The sequence below is a fragment of the Nuphar pumila genome, chromosome 13, assembly GCF_984573655.1.
Source record: "Nuphar pumila chromosome 13, dmNupPumi1.hap1.1, whole genome shotgun sequence".
Lineage (NCBI taxonomy): Eukaryota > Viridiplantae > Streptophyta > Magnoliopsida > Nymphaeales > Nymphaeaceae > Nuphar > Nuphar pumila.
In genome coordinates, this window is record NC_143261.1 from 71,588,439 (window position 1) to 71,609,796 (window position 21,358).

Sequence of the window (21,358 nt, forward strand, 5' to 3'; positions counted from 1 at the left end):
CTCGTCTCAAGGCCATTGAAGATTATAATCATCAAATGGAAGATTGGGAGAGCAACCATGCAAAAATCCTAGCATGGTTTATGAATAATGTCGAACTCAAGGTATGTGCAAATATTGCAAAATTCCGCCGGGCAAATGAAGCTTGGTTTTTTATGAAGGGTATGTTTACCCAAAAGGATCTTGCAATAGCTTATTTCTTGCAAGAAAAAGTAAGAACCACAAAACAAGGTGACATGAGCATACAAGATTACTATAGTGCTCTAAATCCTTTGTGGGATGAATTGGCTCTTTTAGAGCCTAAATGGGTATCTATGGAGGATGTGGTTCTAAGACAAAAACAAATGGAACAAGATAGATTGTTTCAATTTTTATTTGGGCTTCGTCCCGAATTTGAACAAGTGAGATCCTCACTTCTCCATAGATCCATGTTTCCTCCCTTGGAAGAGGCTATTGCCGATATTACTCAAGAAGAGACTAGGCATAGCATGGGTAAAAGCATAGAGGAAGTTCTTGCCGTATCTAAACCCGACAATCATGTTAAAACATACAAACCACCTCATTTTGGTAAGCAAGGGAGTGGTGGAAGAAAAATGATTATATGTCACCATTGTTATGAGCCGGGACATATTAAACCCGTTTGCCCAAAGCTTAATGGAGCATTCAAGCCAAAGGTGGCTTTCGTTGAAGAATCCACCACCAAAGAAGATGACGGCAAGAACGGGGATCTCAAAGATACTCTTGGACAAATCTCCTTGGCTCTTCAACAAATTTTAAAGGTCACTTCTTCCACCTCCGGTGCCGCCATTGCCTCATCATTACCTCCCGGTACGTACTCTTGGATTTTAGATTCCGGAGCTTCTTTTCACATGACCCCTCATGAAAATGCATTAACCAATGTGCACACCAATTCAAAAATGTCTTGTGTCTCTACGGCCGATGGAACTTTTCTCAAAATAAATGGTGTTGGAACTCTTGATTCTAAAAATGTTCAAAATTTCCTTGTTCCAAAAGTTAGAATAGTTCCAAAATTAAATCTTAACCTCTTTTCCGTTTCTCAAATAGCCGACCATGGATGTGAAATATCTTTCTCATCCCAAGGGTGCTTTGTGCATGATCTCCGGTCCGGGAAGCGGATTGGGCAAGGCCATAGGAAGGGAGACCTTTATTTTATGGATAATTTAATGCTTCCAAATACCTCATTTTGTAGTTATGTCCAAGACAAAAATATTGAAACTTGGCATAAAAGGCTTGGACATCCAAGTTACTCTAAAATGTATCTTTTTCCTTTTGGACACAAGTTTTGTAAAGAAAAAGATATCAATTGCAAAGATTGCATTTTTGGCAAAATGAAGTCTACTCCTTTTCCTATTAGATCCTTTGTGACAACAAGACCTTTTGAATTGGTGCATTTCGATGTTTGGGGGCCATCTCCGGTTCTATCTAAAGGTGGTTATTCATATTATGTTACTTTTATTGATGATTATACTAGATATGTATGGATTTATTTTCTTAACTTTAAATCGGAAGTTTTTAACTTCTTTAAAGAATTCCATGCAAAAATTCAAAATCAATTTCAAAGTCAAATATCCATTCTTAGATCCGATTCGGGTGGAGAGTACTTATCAAATGATTTTCAATCATATCGAAAACAACATGGCATTTGTCATCAAAAATCTTGCCCAAGAACTCCTCAACAAAACGGTCTAGCGGAAAGAAAACATAGGCATATTTTGGAAACCACTAGATCCTTACTCATTTCTAAAAATATTCCTAAAAATTTTTGGGCTGAAGCCGTGTTAACCTCCACCTATTTAATCAATAGGATGCCATCTTCAAAATTGAATATTATCTCTCCTTATGAAAAACTTTTTAATATGACACCCGACTACAATCGTCTTCGGATTTTTGGGTGTAAATGCTTTGTTCTTTTACATAAAAGAGATAAATTGTCACCTAAAGCAATAGAATGTGTATTTTTAGGATATGGTGAAAATAAAAAAGGCTATAGATGCTTTGATCATAAAAACAATAAGTTATTTGTCTCCAAAGATGTAACCTTTTTAGAAGATGAAAATGGATTTGACATATTGGAAAAATCAAATGAAATTGATTATATGTTTATCAATGATCTTTTAGAAGATTCAAATGATGACTCTTTGAGTCATCCGGAAATTTTAGAAAATACTCATGATTCTCATGATAATGATGTATCATCAACTAATGGTGACAATCTTCAAGTATACACTCGGCGTGAGGAAGCCCAACCTATTAGTGCTTTAGAAAAATTCTTGCGGCTTAATGAGCCCCTAGAAGAAACCTCCCTTAGGCGTTCTTCTAGAGAATCCATTCCACCAAATAGGTTTGTCTCATATGAAACTCTTTCACCTAAATATAGAGCTTGTCTAATAGCCTTGCATTCTTACTATGAACCCTCCCATTATAATCAAGCAAAAAGTATACCTCATTGGGTTGAAGCAATGAAAGTTGAACTAGATGCTTTAAATAAAGCTAAAACTTGGAAAATAGTTCACCTTCCTCCAAATAAGAAAGCTATAGGATGTCGATGGGTCTACAAAGTCAAAACAAAAAGTGATGGTTCCCTAGAGCGTTATAAAGCTAGATTAGTTGCTAAGGGATACTCACAAGAATATGACATCGATTATGAGGAAACTTTTGCTCCCGTGGCTCGCATGACAAGCGTTAGAACTTTAATTGCGGTAGCATCATCTAAGAAATGGCCTATATTCCAATTAGATGTTAAAAATGCCTTTCTTAATGGTCAGTTGAATGAAGAAGTATATATGGACCCTCCGTCGGGAATCAGTGTTAACCAAAGTCAAACCCTTTGGTTATTAAAAGCCTTATATGGTCTTAAACAAGCCCCTAAGGCTTGGTATGATAGATTTAGTGCTATCATGTTACAATTGGGATTTCGCTCCTGTTATACTGACACTGCTCTTTTTGTTAAACATGCAGGTAATAGTATCATCATCCTTCTGCTTTATGTTGATGATATGATCATCACTGGCAATGATGAAAGCGGTATTCTTAAAGTTAAAAATATGTTAAAACATAATTTTGATATGTCTGATCTGGGTTTTCTCAGGTACTTTCTTGGTATAGAAGTTGCATACTCTCCTCGAGGGTATATATTGTCACAGATGAAGCTTGCTGCAGACATATGTTCCAAATCTGGGATTGCAGATGATAAAAAGGTGGAAACTCCCGAGGTTATCAATGCTAAACTACGACTGGAGGATGGAGTTCTGCTGGATGATCCTACGCCCTACAGGCAACTCATAGGCTCCCTCACCTATCTGACTATCACCAGGCCCGATATTGCTCATGCTGTGCACTCTGCAAGCCAATTTCAGCATGCTCCTACATCTGTGCATATGAGTGCTGTGCTCCGGATCATTCGATATATTAAAAATACTTTGACTAAAGGGCTATTCCTATCCTCATTCTCTTCCTTAGATTTACTAGCTTATACTGATGCTGACTGGGGAGGAAACCCAAATGATCGAATCTCAACTACTGGTTTTTGTGTGTTCCTAGAAGATTCGCTAATTGCTTGGAGGTGCAAGAAACAGCAGAAAGTCTCATTGTCTTCTACTGAAGCAGAATACAGGGCTATGGCAACTACTACAATGGAGCTGGTGTGGCTTCGAAGTCTTCTTCAAGATATGGGAGTCGAAATTACCGGGGCTTCGAAGCTTTGTTGCGATAACAAAAGTGCCATCTACATTGCCAGCAACCACACTTTCCATGAGAGGACGAAACATATTGAAATTGACTGTCATTATGTACGTGATGAATATCTTCGTGGGACAGTAACACTGCCATATGTCACTTCAGAATATCAACTTGCCGATTTCTTCACCAAAGCCCTGCCTGCTCCTCGCTTCTTGTTCCTCCTTGGCAAACTTTCGGTCATTCCCCCGTAAAGTTTGAGGGGGGGGTGTTAAAACATATGTAATAATACCATAATACCCGATAGGGGTATTATGGTCATTTCACAAAGTACCCCATAGGGGTACTTATTTTGTTTCTTTTATTTCACTATTTTTTATTTTTCTTTTTATTTTTATTTTTGTATTTTTTGGATACCGAAAAGGGGCCCCACAATGGAGTCGTTGGGGCCCCCAACGGTCACATATGTGACCGTTGGGGCCCCCAACGGTCACATATGTGACCGTTGGGGGCTCCCAACGACTCTATTGGGAGCCCCTTTGGTCTCCTTTTCTTATAAATAGGGGGAACCCCCCATGTATGTGGTATTGCTCTTGAGAGCTCCTCTTCAATAATAGTGATATTATTTTTCATGTGTGTAGCCTTTTTATAAGGCCCTTTGTATATCCCTTAGTGGATTTTCTCTCTTGTGCTTGTTGCACTTGTCCGTGTGGGACATAGTGAATGCTTTAGCATTCTTGGTTTCTTCCGCTTATTTCATTACAAAAACATGCTATGTTCCATATTATTCTGTGATAATTAGAGTGCTATTAAGATCTCTCTTAATCCCATTCAACATGGGAGAACTAAGCATATTGAAATAGATCAACATTTCATTCAAAGCAAAATTGACAATGGAGAGATTGAGGCCAAGTTCATTGGAACGGAAGAGTAAGTGACTGATTTGTTTAGGCTTGAGTAAACAACGGTTATGGTTTTTAAAGAACAAGTTGTCCATGGTTCTCACCATGCACAACTTGAGGGAGGCTGTTGAGATGTGACATCCTTGCCTGGATTCACGATCTGGATCCAGATTTGGTCTATGCTGAAGTTATTTTTTGTTTATCATGTTTTATTATGAGTGCTGAATTGTATTTTTCAGTTTTGCCCCTTTCCTTGTATATTATATTGTTGTTAATATAGGGCAATACTGTAAATGTTTATGTAAATTAGAAAGTTTGTTTAATATAAGGAAAAGAGCCTAGTCGTCCCTCTTTTTGACGTTTTGGGTTATTGCAGCAGCTTCTTCTCCTATCCATTATCTTCTTCTTGCAACTAAAGATTCGGTTTTACACCACCTGGGTCCTAACCAGACCCGACCCATTGACACCTTTAGGTGGAGTTAATAAGAGAGAGAAAATAGGGGTTTGGGTATGAATCTAGATCCATATTTGATCTAGACCCAAACTCTCGCACCCCCGCACCCGCACCTGCACCTATGTGACATAGGTTCCAATTGAAACTTAGTCCAAACCTCATTCCATGACATTGTCCTAGACAAAGCAACTAGATATTGGCCCTTCCACAACTTGTCTTCGAAAGAAAGTTAGGGCTTTTTAACCCCCCTCCCCCTTTTGAAAAACTTAAAAATGGATTTATTGTCTCGAACTGTATTAACATTGTATTCTATGTCACAGGGACCCGGCCAACTAGGTGCCGCACCCGTGTCGATGCAACGCAACATGGATGCGGGTGCGCACCCGATGCGGTCAACGCACCCAGGCTCATTTATGTCCAACTTTTGAACTTTATATATATATATATATATATATATATATATATATATATATATATATATATATATATATATTTTGCCGCACCCCCGCACTCAAGTTTTTTGAAAGTGCTGCACCCCTGCCCCTGCACCCGCACCCGCACCCGCATAGATTGTATTACATTGATTGCATTCTTTTTATCTTCCCTTTTGCCACCATTGGTCCTAGATTTCAACTATAATTCAAATTTATCTTTTTTGGTTATCACTCTTTGTGTTATGTTAGGTATCTCAAGGAGTTTATTGCCATAAGAGCTGACCAGGATAATATAATTAGGAGATTCTATGATAACTATGAGCTGTGTATGTTTGTTCTTATCCCCTTTTTTTCTTATGCTTCTCAATCTACTGTGACATTTGCTCCCATACAGTCAGATTTATGGGATCCTTCACCTTCAGTCTAGGGTTCACTTAATATCACCTTCATTAACGATTTGGTGACACTAACCTTGTTCATAGTGGTCTCTGTAGTAGGTGAAGGCTGCATTGACTGTGGTTTCTTTTAGAGGTGAGCCTTCCTGATGAAAATATAAGTGACAGAAGGAAACCCCAGGAGAGCTTTTGTATTTGATGTCTTTCACATGCACGGAACTTGCACCTGGGATCTCTTGATTAAGATGCTGCAATTGAAACAGATTTTGACCTTCAGTTGTAGTCTTCTTATATTTTTGCGCTATCCATATATTGATATAGATGGCTACATATGTGATATACACTTTCAAGCAGTGAAATAAATTGAATAGGTCGGTGTATATGTGGTCATTCTTGAATCTTGTGTAATGAAATAAGCGGAAGAAGCCAAGAATGCTAAAGCATTCACTATGTCCCACACGGACAAGTGCAACAAGCACAAGAGAGGAAATCCACTAAGGGATATACAAAGGGCCTTATAAAAAGGCAACACACATGAAAAATAATATCACTATTATTGAAGAGGAGCTCTCAAGAGCAATACCACATACATGGGGGGTTCCCCCTATTTATAAGAAAAGGAGACCAAAGGGGCTCCCAATAGAGTCGTTGGGAGCCCCCAACGGTCACATATGTGACCGTTGGGGGCCCCAACGACTCCATTGTGGAGCCCCTTTTCGGTATCCAAAAAATACATATTAAAAAATAAAAAGAAAAATAAAAAACAGTAAAATAAGAGAAACAAAATAAGTACCCCTATGGGGTACTTTGTGAAATGACCATAATACCCCTATCGGGTATTATGGTATTATTACATGTGTTTTAACACCCCCTCTCAAACTTTACGGGGGAATGACCGAAAGTTTGCCAAGAAGGAACAAGAAGCGAGGAGCAGGCAGGGCTTTGGTAAAGAAATCTGCAAGTTGATATTCCGAAGTGACATATGGCAGTGTAACTGTCCCACGAAGATATTCATCACGTACATAATGACAGTCCATCTCAATATGTTTCGTCCTTTCATGAAAGGTGTGGTTGCTGGCAATATAGATGGCACTTTTGTTGTCGCAACAAAGCTTCGAAGCACCGGTAATTTCGACTCCCATATCTTGAAGAAGACTTCGAAGCCACACAAGCTCCATTGTAGTGGTTGCCATAGCCCTGTATTCTGCTTCAGTAGAAGACAACGAGACTTTCTGCTGTTTCTTGCACCTCCAAGCAATTAGTGAATCTCCTAGAAAAACACAAAAGCCAGTAGTTGAGATTCGATCATTTGGGTTTCCTCCTCAGTCAGCATCAGTATAAGCCAGTAAGTCTAAGGAAGAGATTGAGGATAGGAATAACCCTTTAGTCAAAGTATTTTTGATGTATCGAATGATCCGGAGCACAGCACTCATATGCACAGATGTAGGAGCATGCTGAAATTGACTTGCATAGTGCACAACATGAGCAATATCCGGCCTGGTGATAGTCAGATAGGTGAGGGAGCCTATGAGTTGCCTGTAGGGCGTAGGATCATCCAGCAGAACTCCATCCTCCAGTCGTAGTTTAGCATTGATAACCTCGGGAGTCTCCACCTTTTTGTCATCTGAAATCCCAGATTTGGAACATATGTCTGCAGCAAGCTTCATCTGTGACAGTATATACCCTCGAAGAGAGTATGCTACTTCTATACCAAGAAAGTACCTGAGAAAACCCAGATCAGACATATCAAAATTATGTTTTAACATATTTTTAACATTAAGAATACCACTTTCATCATTGCCAGTGATGATCATATCATCAACATAAAGCAGAAGGATGATGATACTATTACCTGCACGTTTAACAAAGAGAGCAGTGTCAGTATAACATGAACGAAATCCCAATTTTAACATGATAGCACTAAATCTATCATACCATGCCTTAGGGGCTTGTTTAAGACCATATAAAGCTTTTAATAACCGAAGAGTTTGACCTTGGTTAACATTAATTCCCGGCGGAGGGTCCATATATACTTTTTCATTCAACTGACCATTAAGAAAAGCATTTTTAACATCTAATTGAAATATAGGCCATTTCTTAGATGATGCTACTGCTATTAGAGTTCTAACACTTGTCATGCGAGCCACGGGGGCAAAAGTCTCCTCATAATCGATGCCATATTCTTGTGAATATCCCTTAGCAACTAATCTAGCTTTATAACGTTCTAGGGAACCATCACTTTTTGTTTTGACTTTGTAGACCCATCGACATCCTATAGCTTTTTTATTTGGAGGAAGATGAACTATTTCCCAAGTTTTAGCCTTATTTAAAGCATCTAGTTCAACTTTCATTGCTTCAACCCAATGAGGAATATTTTTTGCTTGATTATAGTGGGAAGGTTCATAGTAAGAATGCAAGGCAATTAGACAAGCTCTATATTTAGGTGAGAGAGTTTCATATGAGACAAACCTATTTGGTGGAATGGATTCTCTAGAAGAACGCCTAAGAGCGGTTTCTTCTAGGGGTTCATTAAGCCGCAAGAATTTTTCTAAAGCACTAATAGGTTGTGCTTCCTCACGCCGAGTGTATACTTGGAGATTGTCACCATTAGTTGGTGATACATCATTATCATGAGTATTTTCTAAAGATTCCGGATGACTCAAAAGATCATCATTTGAGTCTTCTAAAAGATCATTGATAAACATATAATCAATTTCATTTGGTTTTTCCAAAATTTCAAATCCATTTTCATCTTCTAAAAACGTCACATCTTTGGAAACAAATAATTTATTGTTCTTATAGTCAAAGCATCTATAGCCCTTTTGATTTTCACCATATCCTAAAAATACGCATTCTATTGCTTTAGGTGACAATTTATCTCTTTTATGCAAAAGAACAAAGCATTTACACCCGAAAATACGAAGACGATTGTAGTCGGGTGTCATATTGAAAAGTTTTTCATAAGGAGAGATATTATTCAATTTTGAAGATGGCATCCTATTGATTAAATAGGTGGAGGTCAACACGGCTTCAACCCAAAAAATTTTAGGAATATTTTTAGAAATGAGTAAGCATCTAGTGGTTTCTAAAATATGTCTATGTTTTCTCTCCGCTAGACCGTTTTGTTGAGGAGTCCTTGGGCAAGATTTTTTATGACAAATGCCATGTTGTTTTAGATATGATTGAAAATCATTTGATAAGTACTCTCCACCCGAATCAGATCTAAGAATGGATATTTGACTTTGAAATTGATTTTGAACTTTTGCATGAAATTCTTTGAAGAAGTTAAAAACTTCCGATTTAGCATTAAAAAAATAAATCCATACGTATCTAGTATAATCATCAATAAACGTAACATAATACGAATAACCACCTTTGGATAAAACCGGAGATGGCCCCCATACATCGGAATGCACCAATTCAAAAGGTCTTGTTGTCAGAAAAGTTCTAATAGGAAAAGGAGTAGACTTCATTTTTTCCAAAAATGCAATCTTTGCAATTGATATCTTTTTCTTTACAAAACTTGTTTCCAAAAGGAAAAAGATACATTTTAGAGTAACTTGGATGTCCAAGTCTTTTATGCCAAGTTTCAATATTTTTGTCTTGGACATAAGTACAAAATGAGGTATTTGGAAGTGTTAAGTTATCCATAAAATAAAGGTCTCCCTTCCTATGGCCTTGCCCAATCCGCTTCCCGGACCGGAGATCCTGCACAAAGCACCCTTGGGATGAGAAAGATATTTCACATCCATGGTCGGCTATTTGAGAAACGGAAAAGAGGTTAAGATTTAATTTTGGAACTATTCTAACTTTTGGAACAAGAAAATTTTGAATATTTTTAGAATCAAGAGTTCCAATATCATTTATTTTGAGAAAAGTTCCATCGGCCGTAGAGACACAAGATAATTTTGAATTGGCGTGCACATTGGTTAATGCATTTTCATGAGGAGTCATGTGAAAAGAGGCTCCGGAATCTAAAATCCAAGAGTACGTACCGGGAGGTGATGATGAGGCAATGGCGGCACCGGAGGTGGAAGAAGTGACCTTTAGAATTTGTTGAAGAGTCAAGGAGATTTGTCCAAGAGTATCTTTGATATCCCCATTCTTGCCGTCATCTTTTTTGGTGGTGGATTCTTCAACGGAAGCCACCTTTGGCTTCAATGCCCCATTTAGCTTTGGGCAAACGGGTTTAATATGTCCCGGCTCATAACAATGGTGACATATAATCATTTTTCTTCCACCACTCCCTTGCTTACCAAAATGAGGTGGTTTGTATGTTTTAACATGATTGCCGGGTTTAGATACGGCAAGAACTTCCTCTATGCTTTTACCCATGCTATGCCTAGTCTCTTCTTGAGTAATATCGGCAATAGCCTCTTCCAAGGGAGGAAACATGGATCTATGGAAAAGTGAGGATCTCACTTGTTCAAATTCGGGACGAAGCCCAAATAAAAATTGAAACAATCTATCTTGTTCCATTTGTTTTTGTCTTAGAACCACATCCTCCATAGATACCCATTTAGGCTCTAAAAGAGCCAATTCATCCCACAAAGGATTTAGAGCACTATAGTAATCTTGTATGCTCATGTCACCTTGTTTTGTGGTTCTTACTTTTTCTTGCAAGAAATAAGCTATTGCAAGATCCTTTTGGGTAAACATACCCTTCATAAAAAACCAAGCTTCATTTGCCTGGCGGAATTTTGCAATATTTGCACATACCTTGAGTTCGACATTATTCATAAACCATGCTAGGATTTTTGCATGGTTGCTCTCCCAATCTTCCATTTGATGATTATAATCTTCAATGGCCTTGAGACGAGCATCGCCTTCAAGTGCTTTCTCTTGATCTCCTTCCATCTTTGTGAGCTTAAGTTGGGGTTCCGGAACGGTTCCCATTACATAACCCCAAAGCTTCTTGCCTTTGAGATTATTCTCCATTGCGGATGCCCACATCATGTAATTTTTTCCATTGAGTTTGAATGATAAATCGATCTTGACTTCCATTGCTACACAATGAAGATGTGAGAAAGAAAGGAAGTAGAGAGAGACAAGATTTTACCTTTAGAAGATCGTATGGCTTTGATACCATGTAATGAAATAAGCGGAAGAAGCCAAGAATGCTAAAGCATTCACTATGTCCCACACGGACAAGTGCAACAAGCACAAGAGAGGAAATCCACTAAGGGATATACAAAGGGCCTTATAAAAAGGCAACACACATGAAAAATAATATCACTATTATTGAAGAGGAGCTCTCAAGAGCAATACCACATACATGGGGGGTTCCCCCTATTTATAAGAAAAGGAGACCAAAGGGGCTCCCAATAGAGTCGTTGGGAGCCCCCAACGGTCACATATGTGACCGTTGGGGGCCCCAACAACTCCATTGTGGGGCCCCTTTTCGGTATCCAAAAAATACATATTAAAAAATAAAAAGAAAAATAAAAAACAGTAAAATAAGAGAAACAAAATAAGTACTCCTATGGGGTACTTTGTGAAATGACCATAATACCCCTATCGGGTATTATGGTATTATTACTTTTATTTTAACATCTTGATGATAGAAAGGGGAGGTAATTTTATTGAAGTTATTGCTATTTATCTCAAAGTTGAAAAGATTCTTGCATTTTGTCCTCATGTCAGCATAATGCCCTTCTCCAAGACCCTGTAGAACTGCATTATATACTGTTTTCATAATGTTGTTCTGGGATTGCTTTCTGTTTTATTATGTTATATCAACCTTTGACTGGGTTCGGCATGAAGTTATGTCTTCATATTAATATCATTCTAAAATTGCTGTGTTCAGGGATATACAAAAGGCCACCGAGAATTTCACAACCATTCTTGGACAGGGATCTTTTGGTCCTGTGTATAGAGCTGTGATGCCAACAGGTGGAGTGGTTGCTGTGAAGGTACTGGCATCTAACTCGAGCCAAGGCGAGAAGGAGTTCCAGACGGAGGTTAATTTAGATTAAACTTCAAACAAGTAGAAATTAACCTGGTTTTGCTGCACCTAGATTTACAATAGGAAGTGTTATTACATGATGCTTAAGTGGGCATCTGCACTATTCTGAAAAAAAAATGTGGGCATCTTCTGAATATCCTGCTCTATGAATCCATGCAAAGCATTCATTATGATTTATTGTGTTATGACCAACTAGGCTGGACAGATGAAGTTGTGTGGTAGTATTTCATATATCCTTTCTTTTTTCATATTTTCCAATCATATATCCAGTTGCATAACTGTTTCTCAAGAAAATCTTATATCAATGGGTGCATGAAATTCATAAATATGTGTGGTCAAAATTTGTAGATACTGTGACTGGTGATATTGAGTTGCCTTATTTTACAAATGTTGCCCTGGTAATCAATGTTACATTCTTCTTCTTTTGTTTGTTAAAAAAACTATATTTGTTTAGCTATATAAGAAATTCTTAAGCTACTTGCCAGTGAATTGGGTTCATCTTTTGTTACATGGATCTGGGTTGAGTCATGGATCATGGGCTTGAATCCATTCTCATGGTCCATAATCAGTGGGCTTCTTTGGGGGTTAAAGCCATTTACCTTGAAAACACCGTAGCACATGTACCAAATTTAGTGCATGACCTAAAATAGGGGATTTGGCCATGCAAGGGTTATCCGTGCATCATGGGAAACATCATGCACCTTGGAAATACCAAAGGACATGCACTGTATTTGGTGGATGACCTAAAACAGGGTTTTTGGCCATGCATGGGTTATCCATGTACCAAGGGAACCCAAGGACTTGTGGAAGGCTGTGCAACCTTATCCAACTCATGCCCATGGTTAGGTATGTCTCGATTAGGCTAGGATCACGTGAGGACCAAGTAAAGGGGTTTATAAAGGGGTGAGTCCTTGCTTCTTGTACTACACATGAATGATGGAATAGAAGTTTGGGGCTTTGGTTTTAGTTGCAACCCTTAAGTTTCCTCTCTCTCTCTCTCTCTCTCTTCCTTCTTGTTTACAACTTTTACTAACTTTGTTTAGTGGCTTGGCTGATTACTGTGTCTTAAGAATATTTTGGGCATCTAATCTCAAGTGCTTCTTTAGGGAGTTCATGTTAAGCTGTACATGTATATATATATTCACATTGTACATATATACATATACATATATATATTCATATATATGTGTATATATATATTTTTATAATATTTCTAATGTTGTAATAGGTAATACCCATTAGGGGTATTTTTGTCTTTTCACAGTATTGTAATAGGTTGTGCCCATTAGGGGCACACGTCTTACATTTTTTTATTCTTATTTTTTCTGTATTTTGTTTTCTATTTTTTGTTATGGGCATTTTGGTAAAATGTCCAAAGAGTCGTTGGGGAGATCTCAACGGCTCTTTGAGCCCTCTAAGAGTGTATATAAAGGGGGTGCTTTCCCCTCTTGTCTCAATGCTTTTCTAAGCATTATCTCATAATAAAGATCATATTTTTTAAGTGTTTTGTATTCTTTTGTATCCCATTAGTGGCTATTGTAATCTTTTGTATTAGCCATTGTTTGACTTGTGTATTGTGCCTTTGTGAACTTGTGTTTGAGCACTCTCTTGCTGTCTATTGTATACCCTTGGTAGCTCTATTTGTATTCCTCTTGTTCCCATTACATTTTACTGTGTCATAATCAAATTATAGTCAAAACTCAAAAGTGCTAGTTGGAGGCTAGGTGCCTAGGGACCAAAAATAGAAAAAAAATCATTTTTTTTTAAAAATTACAATAAGTACTTAAAAATAATAGATAATATATATTCAACACAATTTATGAAGCTAAAAAAATGTAACTTAAAAAAAAATCATTAACGAATCTAAACAATTAAACATAAATTCATTTCTAACATTCAGCTCCATCCAAACAAACATTTGTTTAGATGCATCACCTAGGGGATCACAAAAGAATAACATTATTTAAAATAAAAATACAAAAAACATAAAAATAAGAAAAAATACCGAAAAACTTAAATATTTCAAAATACACAATCGAAACATAATTATAATGTTTTAAGTCTTATAAAAACAAAAACAAATGTAAAATACCAACCTTGATGCCCTGTTAGATAGCAACTTTGCCACTAAAAAATATCATCATATTCAGCACATGCATCTTATTAGTGGCAGAGTTGATATTTTACTGTATACAGTTATGTGTTATTCCGTTGAAATTGATGGTATTGCTGTAATGTTTGTTTTGTGTAAAACCCTTTATGTAAGTTACCCTAACAAGACATTATGGAGCAACCCTTCTTTATCGAGTAAAGTGTTAGGGGCCAAATCGGCTGCACAAAATTCAGTTCTACCATGATTTACATGGTATCAGGGCCGTAAAGAATTCAGATCTAAAGGTTAGTCCAATGATAAGGATAGCAATGATGAGCTTATGTGGGTGCATGATAAGGAAGGTCTACACTCGGTAGCGTCTTGTTATGAGGTACAGGGCGCCCCTTCGGTCACAGGGTTGCCAAAAAAGAGCCTTTGGGAGAAGGGGTTACCCCCAAGATCTTTGTTTTTTGGATGGTTGGTGTACACGGGAGAGTTAAAACTGAATATTTTTTTGCAAAATCTGGGTTTTAAATTAGCAAGTAGATGCAGCCTATGCGAGAAGAGCGTGGAGAGTACGGTACACCTCTTTGCTGATTGCAGCTGGTTTAGGGAGATGCACATCAAGTTTAGGAGGAATGCATCATCAGACCAGCCTTGTAGCCCGCTGATTTGCAACAAAGTCATTTTTGAGGGAGTTCTCCCTAATTTGCAGGCAGTTCAGAACCGAATTTTAACCATGGCAATGATGGAAATGTAGATTATTGCGCCTTGCACTGCATGAGGAATACTGTTTTGACAGGGAAACTAGGAAGGTGTTTAGCCTTTTATACATGCTTTGTATTATATGTAAATCAGCTTTGTAAGATGAACATCGAATGAATAAAAAATATTTGCCTTTTCTCTAAAAAAAGGAGAGGTTTTTTAAGGGCAGCAATTAGTCATCCATTATTCATATATAGAAGAGGAGTGAGTGTTGAGATAGTGCCCGTGTATGTTGACGATATTGTTATTCATAGGAAGTTTATTGGATCTCATTGATGATGTGAAAAGATTTTTGCAGGATAAATTTTCTATGAAAGATCTGGGTTAGTTAAGGTATTTTCTTGGCATTGAGGTTGATAGACAGGAAAGTGAGTTAAAGCTAACTAAACAGAAGTATGTGCGTTTGATATTTTAAAAAGATATAACATGCTGGATATAAACCTGTTGATACCCCTTGCAGTATCAATAAAAAGCTGTCATGAGTGTTGATAAAAGATCCAGAAAAGTACATGAGCATGGCAAGAGTATTACAATATTTAACAATCACAAGGCCAGATATAGCATATGTTGGGAACCAGGTTTGTCAATTCATGTATGCTTCCACTACTGTGCATATGGAAGCCCTCAAAAGGATTTTGAGATATACTAAAGGTAGTATTGCTCATGGACCGGTTTTCTTTAAAAACGATTCTACAAATTATGCAATTCAATCAGTTATGGCTATTTTGATGCTGATTGGCCAGGAGACCTAGATCAGTGAAGATCAATCACTAGTTATTATGTATTTCTAGGCAAGAATCTCATTCCGTGGAAAAGTAGAAAACAGAAATCAGTAGCTCCATCCAGCATAAAAGCTTAATATAGAGCATTAGCGCAGTTATATCAGAAATTATATGGATTAGAAGCCTTATGTCAGTCATCCCCACATTTTCAGATTCAATGCAATTTTGTTAGAGATAAGATTGAGTCTGAAGAAATAAAAGCTAAATTCATAAGCTCAGATCATCAAGTTGTCGATGTATTCTCAAAGGGCGTATCAAGCATGAGGCATCATTATTTAAAGAGCAAGTTGTATGTGTTCCAGAACAATGTACAACTTGAGGGGGCGTGTTGGGAAGTAGTGTCACATTACACAGGGGAAGGTTGGTAATTTTGCCATCTAACGTGGGACACTATCGTCATATTCATCGCAGGCATCTTATTAGTGTCAGGGTTGATATTTTATTGTGTACAGTTTGTTTTATTCTGTTGTAGTTGATGGTGTTGCTGTGGTATTTGTTTGTGTAAACCCTTTATGTAAATTACCCTATTAGGGTATTCTTTATATATAAGACGTTATGGAGCAGCCACTCTCCATCGAGTGAAGTGTTAGGAGCCAAATCGAATGCACACAGTTCAGTTCTACCATGATTTACAGATTTGTGCTGGCACTTGGGTTGTGTAAACCCCTTATGTAAATTACCCTATTAGGGTATTCTTTATATGTAAGATGTTATGGAGCTGCGGCTCTCTATCAAGTAAAGTGTTAGGGATCAATGCACAGAATTCAGTTCTACCATGATTTACAGATTTGTGCTGGCACTTGTGGGTTCCTGGCACGGTTCTTTTTTGTATCTCCCTATGCTATGTAATTTCTGCTTAGTTGGTGATCTTTTATGACCTTAACTGCCTTTCTGGAAATCGCACTTCTAAGCATTTCAAATGTCTTCTACTTGTTAATATCTCTCTCTCTCTCTCTATATATATATATATTGTATGTTATGTAATAGGTAATGCTCTCTAGGGGCATTTTGGTCTTGTTATTTTCATGTAACTGTCCACTAGCAACAGTATTGTATTTTTATTCTTTATTTTATTTGTCTTTATTGTATAGTGTAGGGGGTCTATATGATTGTTGGAACAGTATGTTTAATACTTAAGTAATAGGAGTAAAACATACAGTTAGAAGTTGATTGGTATCAATTGAAATTGCCGATTTTTGTTATGTGATATGGTATTGTTGGTTTATGATTTTGGGATTATGCTCAAGATTGAGGTGAATTATATGAATAATCATATGAAGTTACTCTTGTTGAAAAGTGTGAAAATCTCCAAGTAGTTTGTGGTATTGAATTACAGAAAGCTTTTTCTGTTTTACTATGACAATTTTCAAAGCCAGATTTCTGTGCAGTGTCTTGTGGAATTATATATCAGTACTTTTATTCTTTCTGTTGATCTGGTTTGTATCAATTGTTTTGATAAAACTGATTTTCGCATTAGGTATTTTTGCTCAGTAGGCTACATCATCGGAACCTTGTTAATTTGGTTGGCTATTGCATCGAGAAAGGACAGCGCATGTTGATTTATGAGTTTATGTGTAACGGGAGCTTGGCAAGTTGCTTATATAGTGAGTTTACGCTTCTATTGTGAATGCCTGTTAATATTTGCATATGTTCATGCATATGATAGACGGCTGTTTCGAATCTGTCTTTTGGATTTCTATTGTTGTAATTATTTGTTCAGAGGTGTATATGTCATTTACTTTTCATTATATTGATTAGCAGGTTTTCTACTTGTGGTCGCACCTGTCCTGCATAACCTTTTGTCTTTGACTGGGGGTCTTCAGCAAACTGATTCGCTATATCTTTAAAATCATGGGAGATCTAGTTAAACATTCACCTGTTTATCTATCTATGTGCATGCACACACATACACTCTTGTAATGAAATAAGAGTGTGTACAAGTAGATGCCACTAAGGGCTACAAGAATACAAAGTGTGCACAAATACAAAGCCACACAAGTCAAATACAAAGAGCCACTAATGGGCAAATGCAAAGAGCCACAAAGCCACACACACGATAAACACACAAAAATCACTCAAGAGAGAGCTCACAAATATATATTTTACTTCATAAAATGTTCAAGCAAAGCACACTTGAAAGGGGGGTAAAATGCCCCTTATGTAGACAATACACAAGGCAAAGAAGGGCCCATTTGGTCAAATGACCAAAAAGCCCAAACAGAAAAATAAAAAAGACAAAATAAGAAATAAAAAAATAAAATAAAAGACAAATCTGCCCCTAATGGGCAGGACCCTATTACCTCCAGGATGAGTTTGTGCACACGTTGGGCTATTAGGTGAAGCACCCTATTTTTGATGTGATGGTTGGCGATGTCACGACTTTGAAGTGTTGTAAAATATGCCATGATACTTTGTTGAGGCTCCAAGGAGCCAATTTTGAGCTTGATCTATATGTGCTTTTGATGTGGGGTGTGGACGTTGTTCTTGGCATGTGTTGGCTTCGTTCCTTAGGCACAATGACTTGGCACTTTAGCAAAATGTATATGGTTTTCTGGAAGAGTGACACCATGGTCATATTGAAGGCTCATAAGCCTCCCTACCACGGGACTGGTTCCAGCCAAGGGAGCCGTCAAGTTGTTTAATGGGTTGGGTGAGGCAGCTTGGTTAGTGATGCAATCGGTTGCCCTACTCGAACATAGGGAGCATGAGGAGTCGGTTCCACCCGAACTCTAAATGGTGTTGGATAGCTTTGCTGATGTTTTTGGAGAGCTAGAGGGGCTTCCACCTTGTCATACTTAGGACCAAGGTTGCCAGACTAGAAAGCGGAAGCAGGAAATGATACGGTAAGTGGAAGCGAAAAATGATGCATTTTAAAATGTATAGGAAACAGGAAGTGAGGAATAAAAAATAATATAAGAATTGAATGGGAATTGAAATGGAACACAAATAAAAAGTAAAATAAAAGTGACTATTCTTAAATTTCATGATTTTTTAGTATAAGAATTAAATTTAAAAAAAAATCTAAAAGTGATGATTGCCAATTTAGAGAAAACACATGAAAGTGAGTGAGAAGAGTGAGAGAAAACAAATAAAAAACATGAAAGGTAGAGTGAGAAAACATATAAGAAGCATAGATGAAGCGTTTGAAAAGCATAAGAGAAGCATGGGAAAATTGAGATTCCCATCAAGTTTTGGAACCGAGGAGTATCACGGTTCCAAAGCAAGTTTCTGAGAAGTTGTGCTCAGGACCATCATGTGGTGTTGGTGCCTGGGAGTAGGTTCTGAGCAGCTCAGTTGAATAATCCAAAAGCAAGGCTTTTGGTGGATGAGCAATCCTGACCAAGGTTACCAGACTAGGAAGTGAAAGCAGGAAACAAAACGAGAAGCGAAAGAGAGAAGCTAAGAATCAATTTAAAAGCGAAATAGGAACAAAAGAGGAAGTAATATGGGATCAAGTGTGAAGTAAAATGCAAATTAAACAAGAAAGAAATAAAAATAATTATTCTTAAATTTTGTGATTTCCTAGTGTAAGAATTAAATTCTTCTCAAAATCTAAAAATGATGGTTGCCAATTTAAAGAAGGTACATGAGAAGGCAGCAGGAAGTGTGAAAGGAAGCACCTATAAAACATAAAAAGAAGCGTGTCTGATCCAGACATTGTAATGTGTTCTCTTTTTGCCGCTGCTTTCTACTGATTCAAAAGAATCCCTAAAAGATATTTTGTCATAAAATGTGGTGATTGCTTCTAGTGATTGTTTCATGTCTTACTGAACTTTATGTCAATTACCAGGCAGGGAAATCAAGATGTGATGATCCTTTTACAGATTATCTGATCCAAAGCCTCAAGTTTTTTTCAGTGACCAGTACCTGTAGAATGCATGAATTTTTATTGGTTACCTTCTTACTGTGGTATTTGCACTTGTCAAAGTTAGTCTAGATGTGTAACGTGCTATTTTAAATAGAATGGGAACCTATGAGTATGGGAAGTGTAATTTCATCTCAGTAGTTGAAGTACATTCATGTGTTTGGAGGCAAACTTTGTCATGTATTTAGAGGAAAGAACCCAAAATATCTGTTTTATATTTTATTTGGATGCTTATTAATTTAAGTCATTGTATTTGCTGTGTATATAGGCGAAGGTCAACACAGTTTGAGTTGGGATGACAGGCTTCAAGTAGCTCTGGATGTTTCTCATGGAATTGAGTATCTTCATGAAGGGGTATGTCATCATGGTTGCTTAGCAAGGCATCAATTAGCAACAAATATTCATGGTTTTGACTATAAAGATGTTTGATTCAGGCTGTACCTCCTGTCATACACCGGGATCTGAAGTCTGCTAACATACTGTTGGATCAATCTATGAGAGCAAAGGTGAGAAGATAATGGCTGTTAAAGATCTCCGAATCTGGTAAATCAGTTTGTATATTCTCAGGATCATATTTGATGATACATGAAGGTGCAGGAGAGAGTGATAAGGCTGGAAAATTACACCTGATGTCTGTTAAAGTAACTGATTAGAGATGTAGATTTATACATTTACGAGTACCAAATAGAAATATTATGCACAATTTAGTATACGCATCATGAACTAAACACCAATATTAAACCTCCAAAATGTCCAGATATGTACTTTATGCAAGAAATTTAAAACTGCAGCTCTACCTCAAGATGATAAGGTCAAAACAAGTTCATGTGTTCTGCTATTTCTTTTGTGATGTTGTTTGGATTCATTGTTGTCTCCTATTCTATATACTGCCCTGGAGCTTGCTAGTTGAAGCGTCTGTCACACTTTTCTTTCATCATCCACATTAACGAGAAAGGTATGAGATGATTTGGCTGGATGGTGTTAGAACTCTTTGGAGCCATATAATGGACCAAATAGGCTGATCCAAATTGAATATATATATATATATATATATATATATATATATATATATATATATATATGGGACCCAAATACAAAAACTATGCTATCAAATCCTTGTGAAAAGGTGAACTCCAGGTTTACCTGCGCAAGGAAAAAAACGAGAAAAGAAAAAGAGGGCTTCTGAAAGTCACGGCTGATTCTCACTCGTGACCGATCTATTCAAAACATATGTAAAATAAAGATTAGGGTACAGAAATACCCTTTAGTGAATATTTAAAATTACAACATAGCACAACCCATATGTGGATACGGGTCTGGATTGGATCCAGATCCATAAACGATTCTTTTCACCCTCCCTCAAGTTGTACATGATCTTGGATCATGAACAACTTGCCTTTTAACATCCAAAACCTGTCCTTTGTTAATCCTTTTGTGAATATATCTGCAACTTGTTCTTTTGTTCGGACAAAATTGGGCTCAATTTCTTTTTCTTCAACCTTTTGCCTTACAAAGTGTTGATCTATCTCAATGTGTTTTGCTCGACTGTGATAAATAGGATTGAAAGACATATTGATGGCACTTTGGTTGTCACATAGTAAAAATGATCGAGCAATCGATTCTCCTATCTCTGTGAGAAGATGTCTTATCCATGTAGCCTCTGCAGTCGCGGAAGCCATCGATCTGTATTCGGCCTCTATGCTTGATCTAGCTATGGCTTTCTGCTTTCTACTGCTCCAAGAAACTAGATTTGACCCAAGAAAACTGCAATAACCGGATACCGATCGACGTTCGTCTGAATCACCTGCCCAATCAGCGTCAACATAAACAATGATCTCATGTGCGCCTTGATTCGGCTCACTCTTTCTGTATACAAGGCCATCGCCGATAGTACCTTTTAGATATCTTGGTATTCTCTTAACTGCCTCCATATGTGATGTATGAGGTTCATGCATAAATTGAGATACTTGATTGACAGAATACACTATATCAGGTCGAGTGAATGTTAGGT

At 37.3% G+C, this 21,358-nt stretch overlaps 1 protein-coding gene across 7 annotated transcripts in view; it reads left to right on the forward strand.

The window, feature by feature from the left end:
• LOC149818670 (calcium/calmodulin-regulated receptor-like kinase 2) overlaps window positions 1-21,358 on the forward strand; it is a 107,554-nt gene that overhangs the window by 53,285 nt on the left and 32,911 nt on the right. For all 7 annotated transcript variants that reach the window (XM_089985037.1, XM_089985041.1, XM_089985043.1 and 4 more), the window contains exons 4-7: window positions 11,685-11,838; window positions 16,960-17,086; window positions 19,616-19,701; window positions 19,782-19,853. In XM_089985037.1, the coding sequence (XP_089841163.1) occupies window positions 11,685-11,838; window positions 16,960-17,086; window positions 19,616-19,701; window positions 19,782-19,853 (439 nt within the window). The remainder of the gene's footprint in view (window positions 1-11,684; window positions 11,839-16,959; window positions 17,087-19,615; window positions 19,702-19,781; window positions 19,854-21,358) is intronic.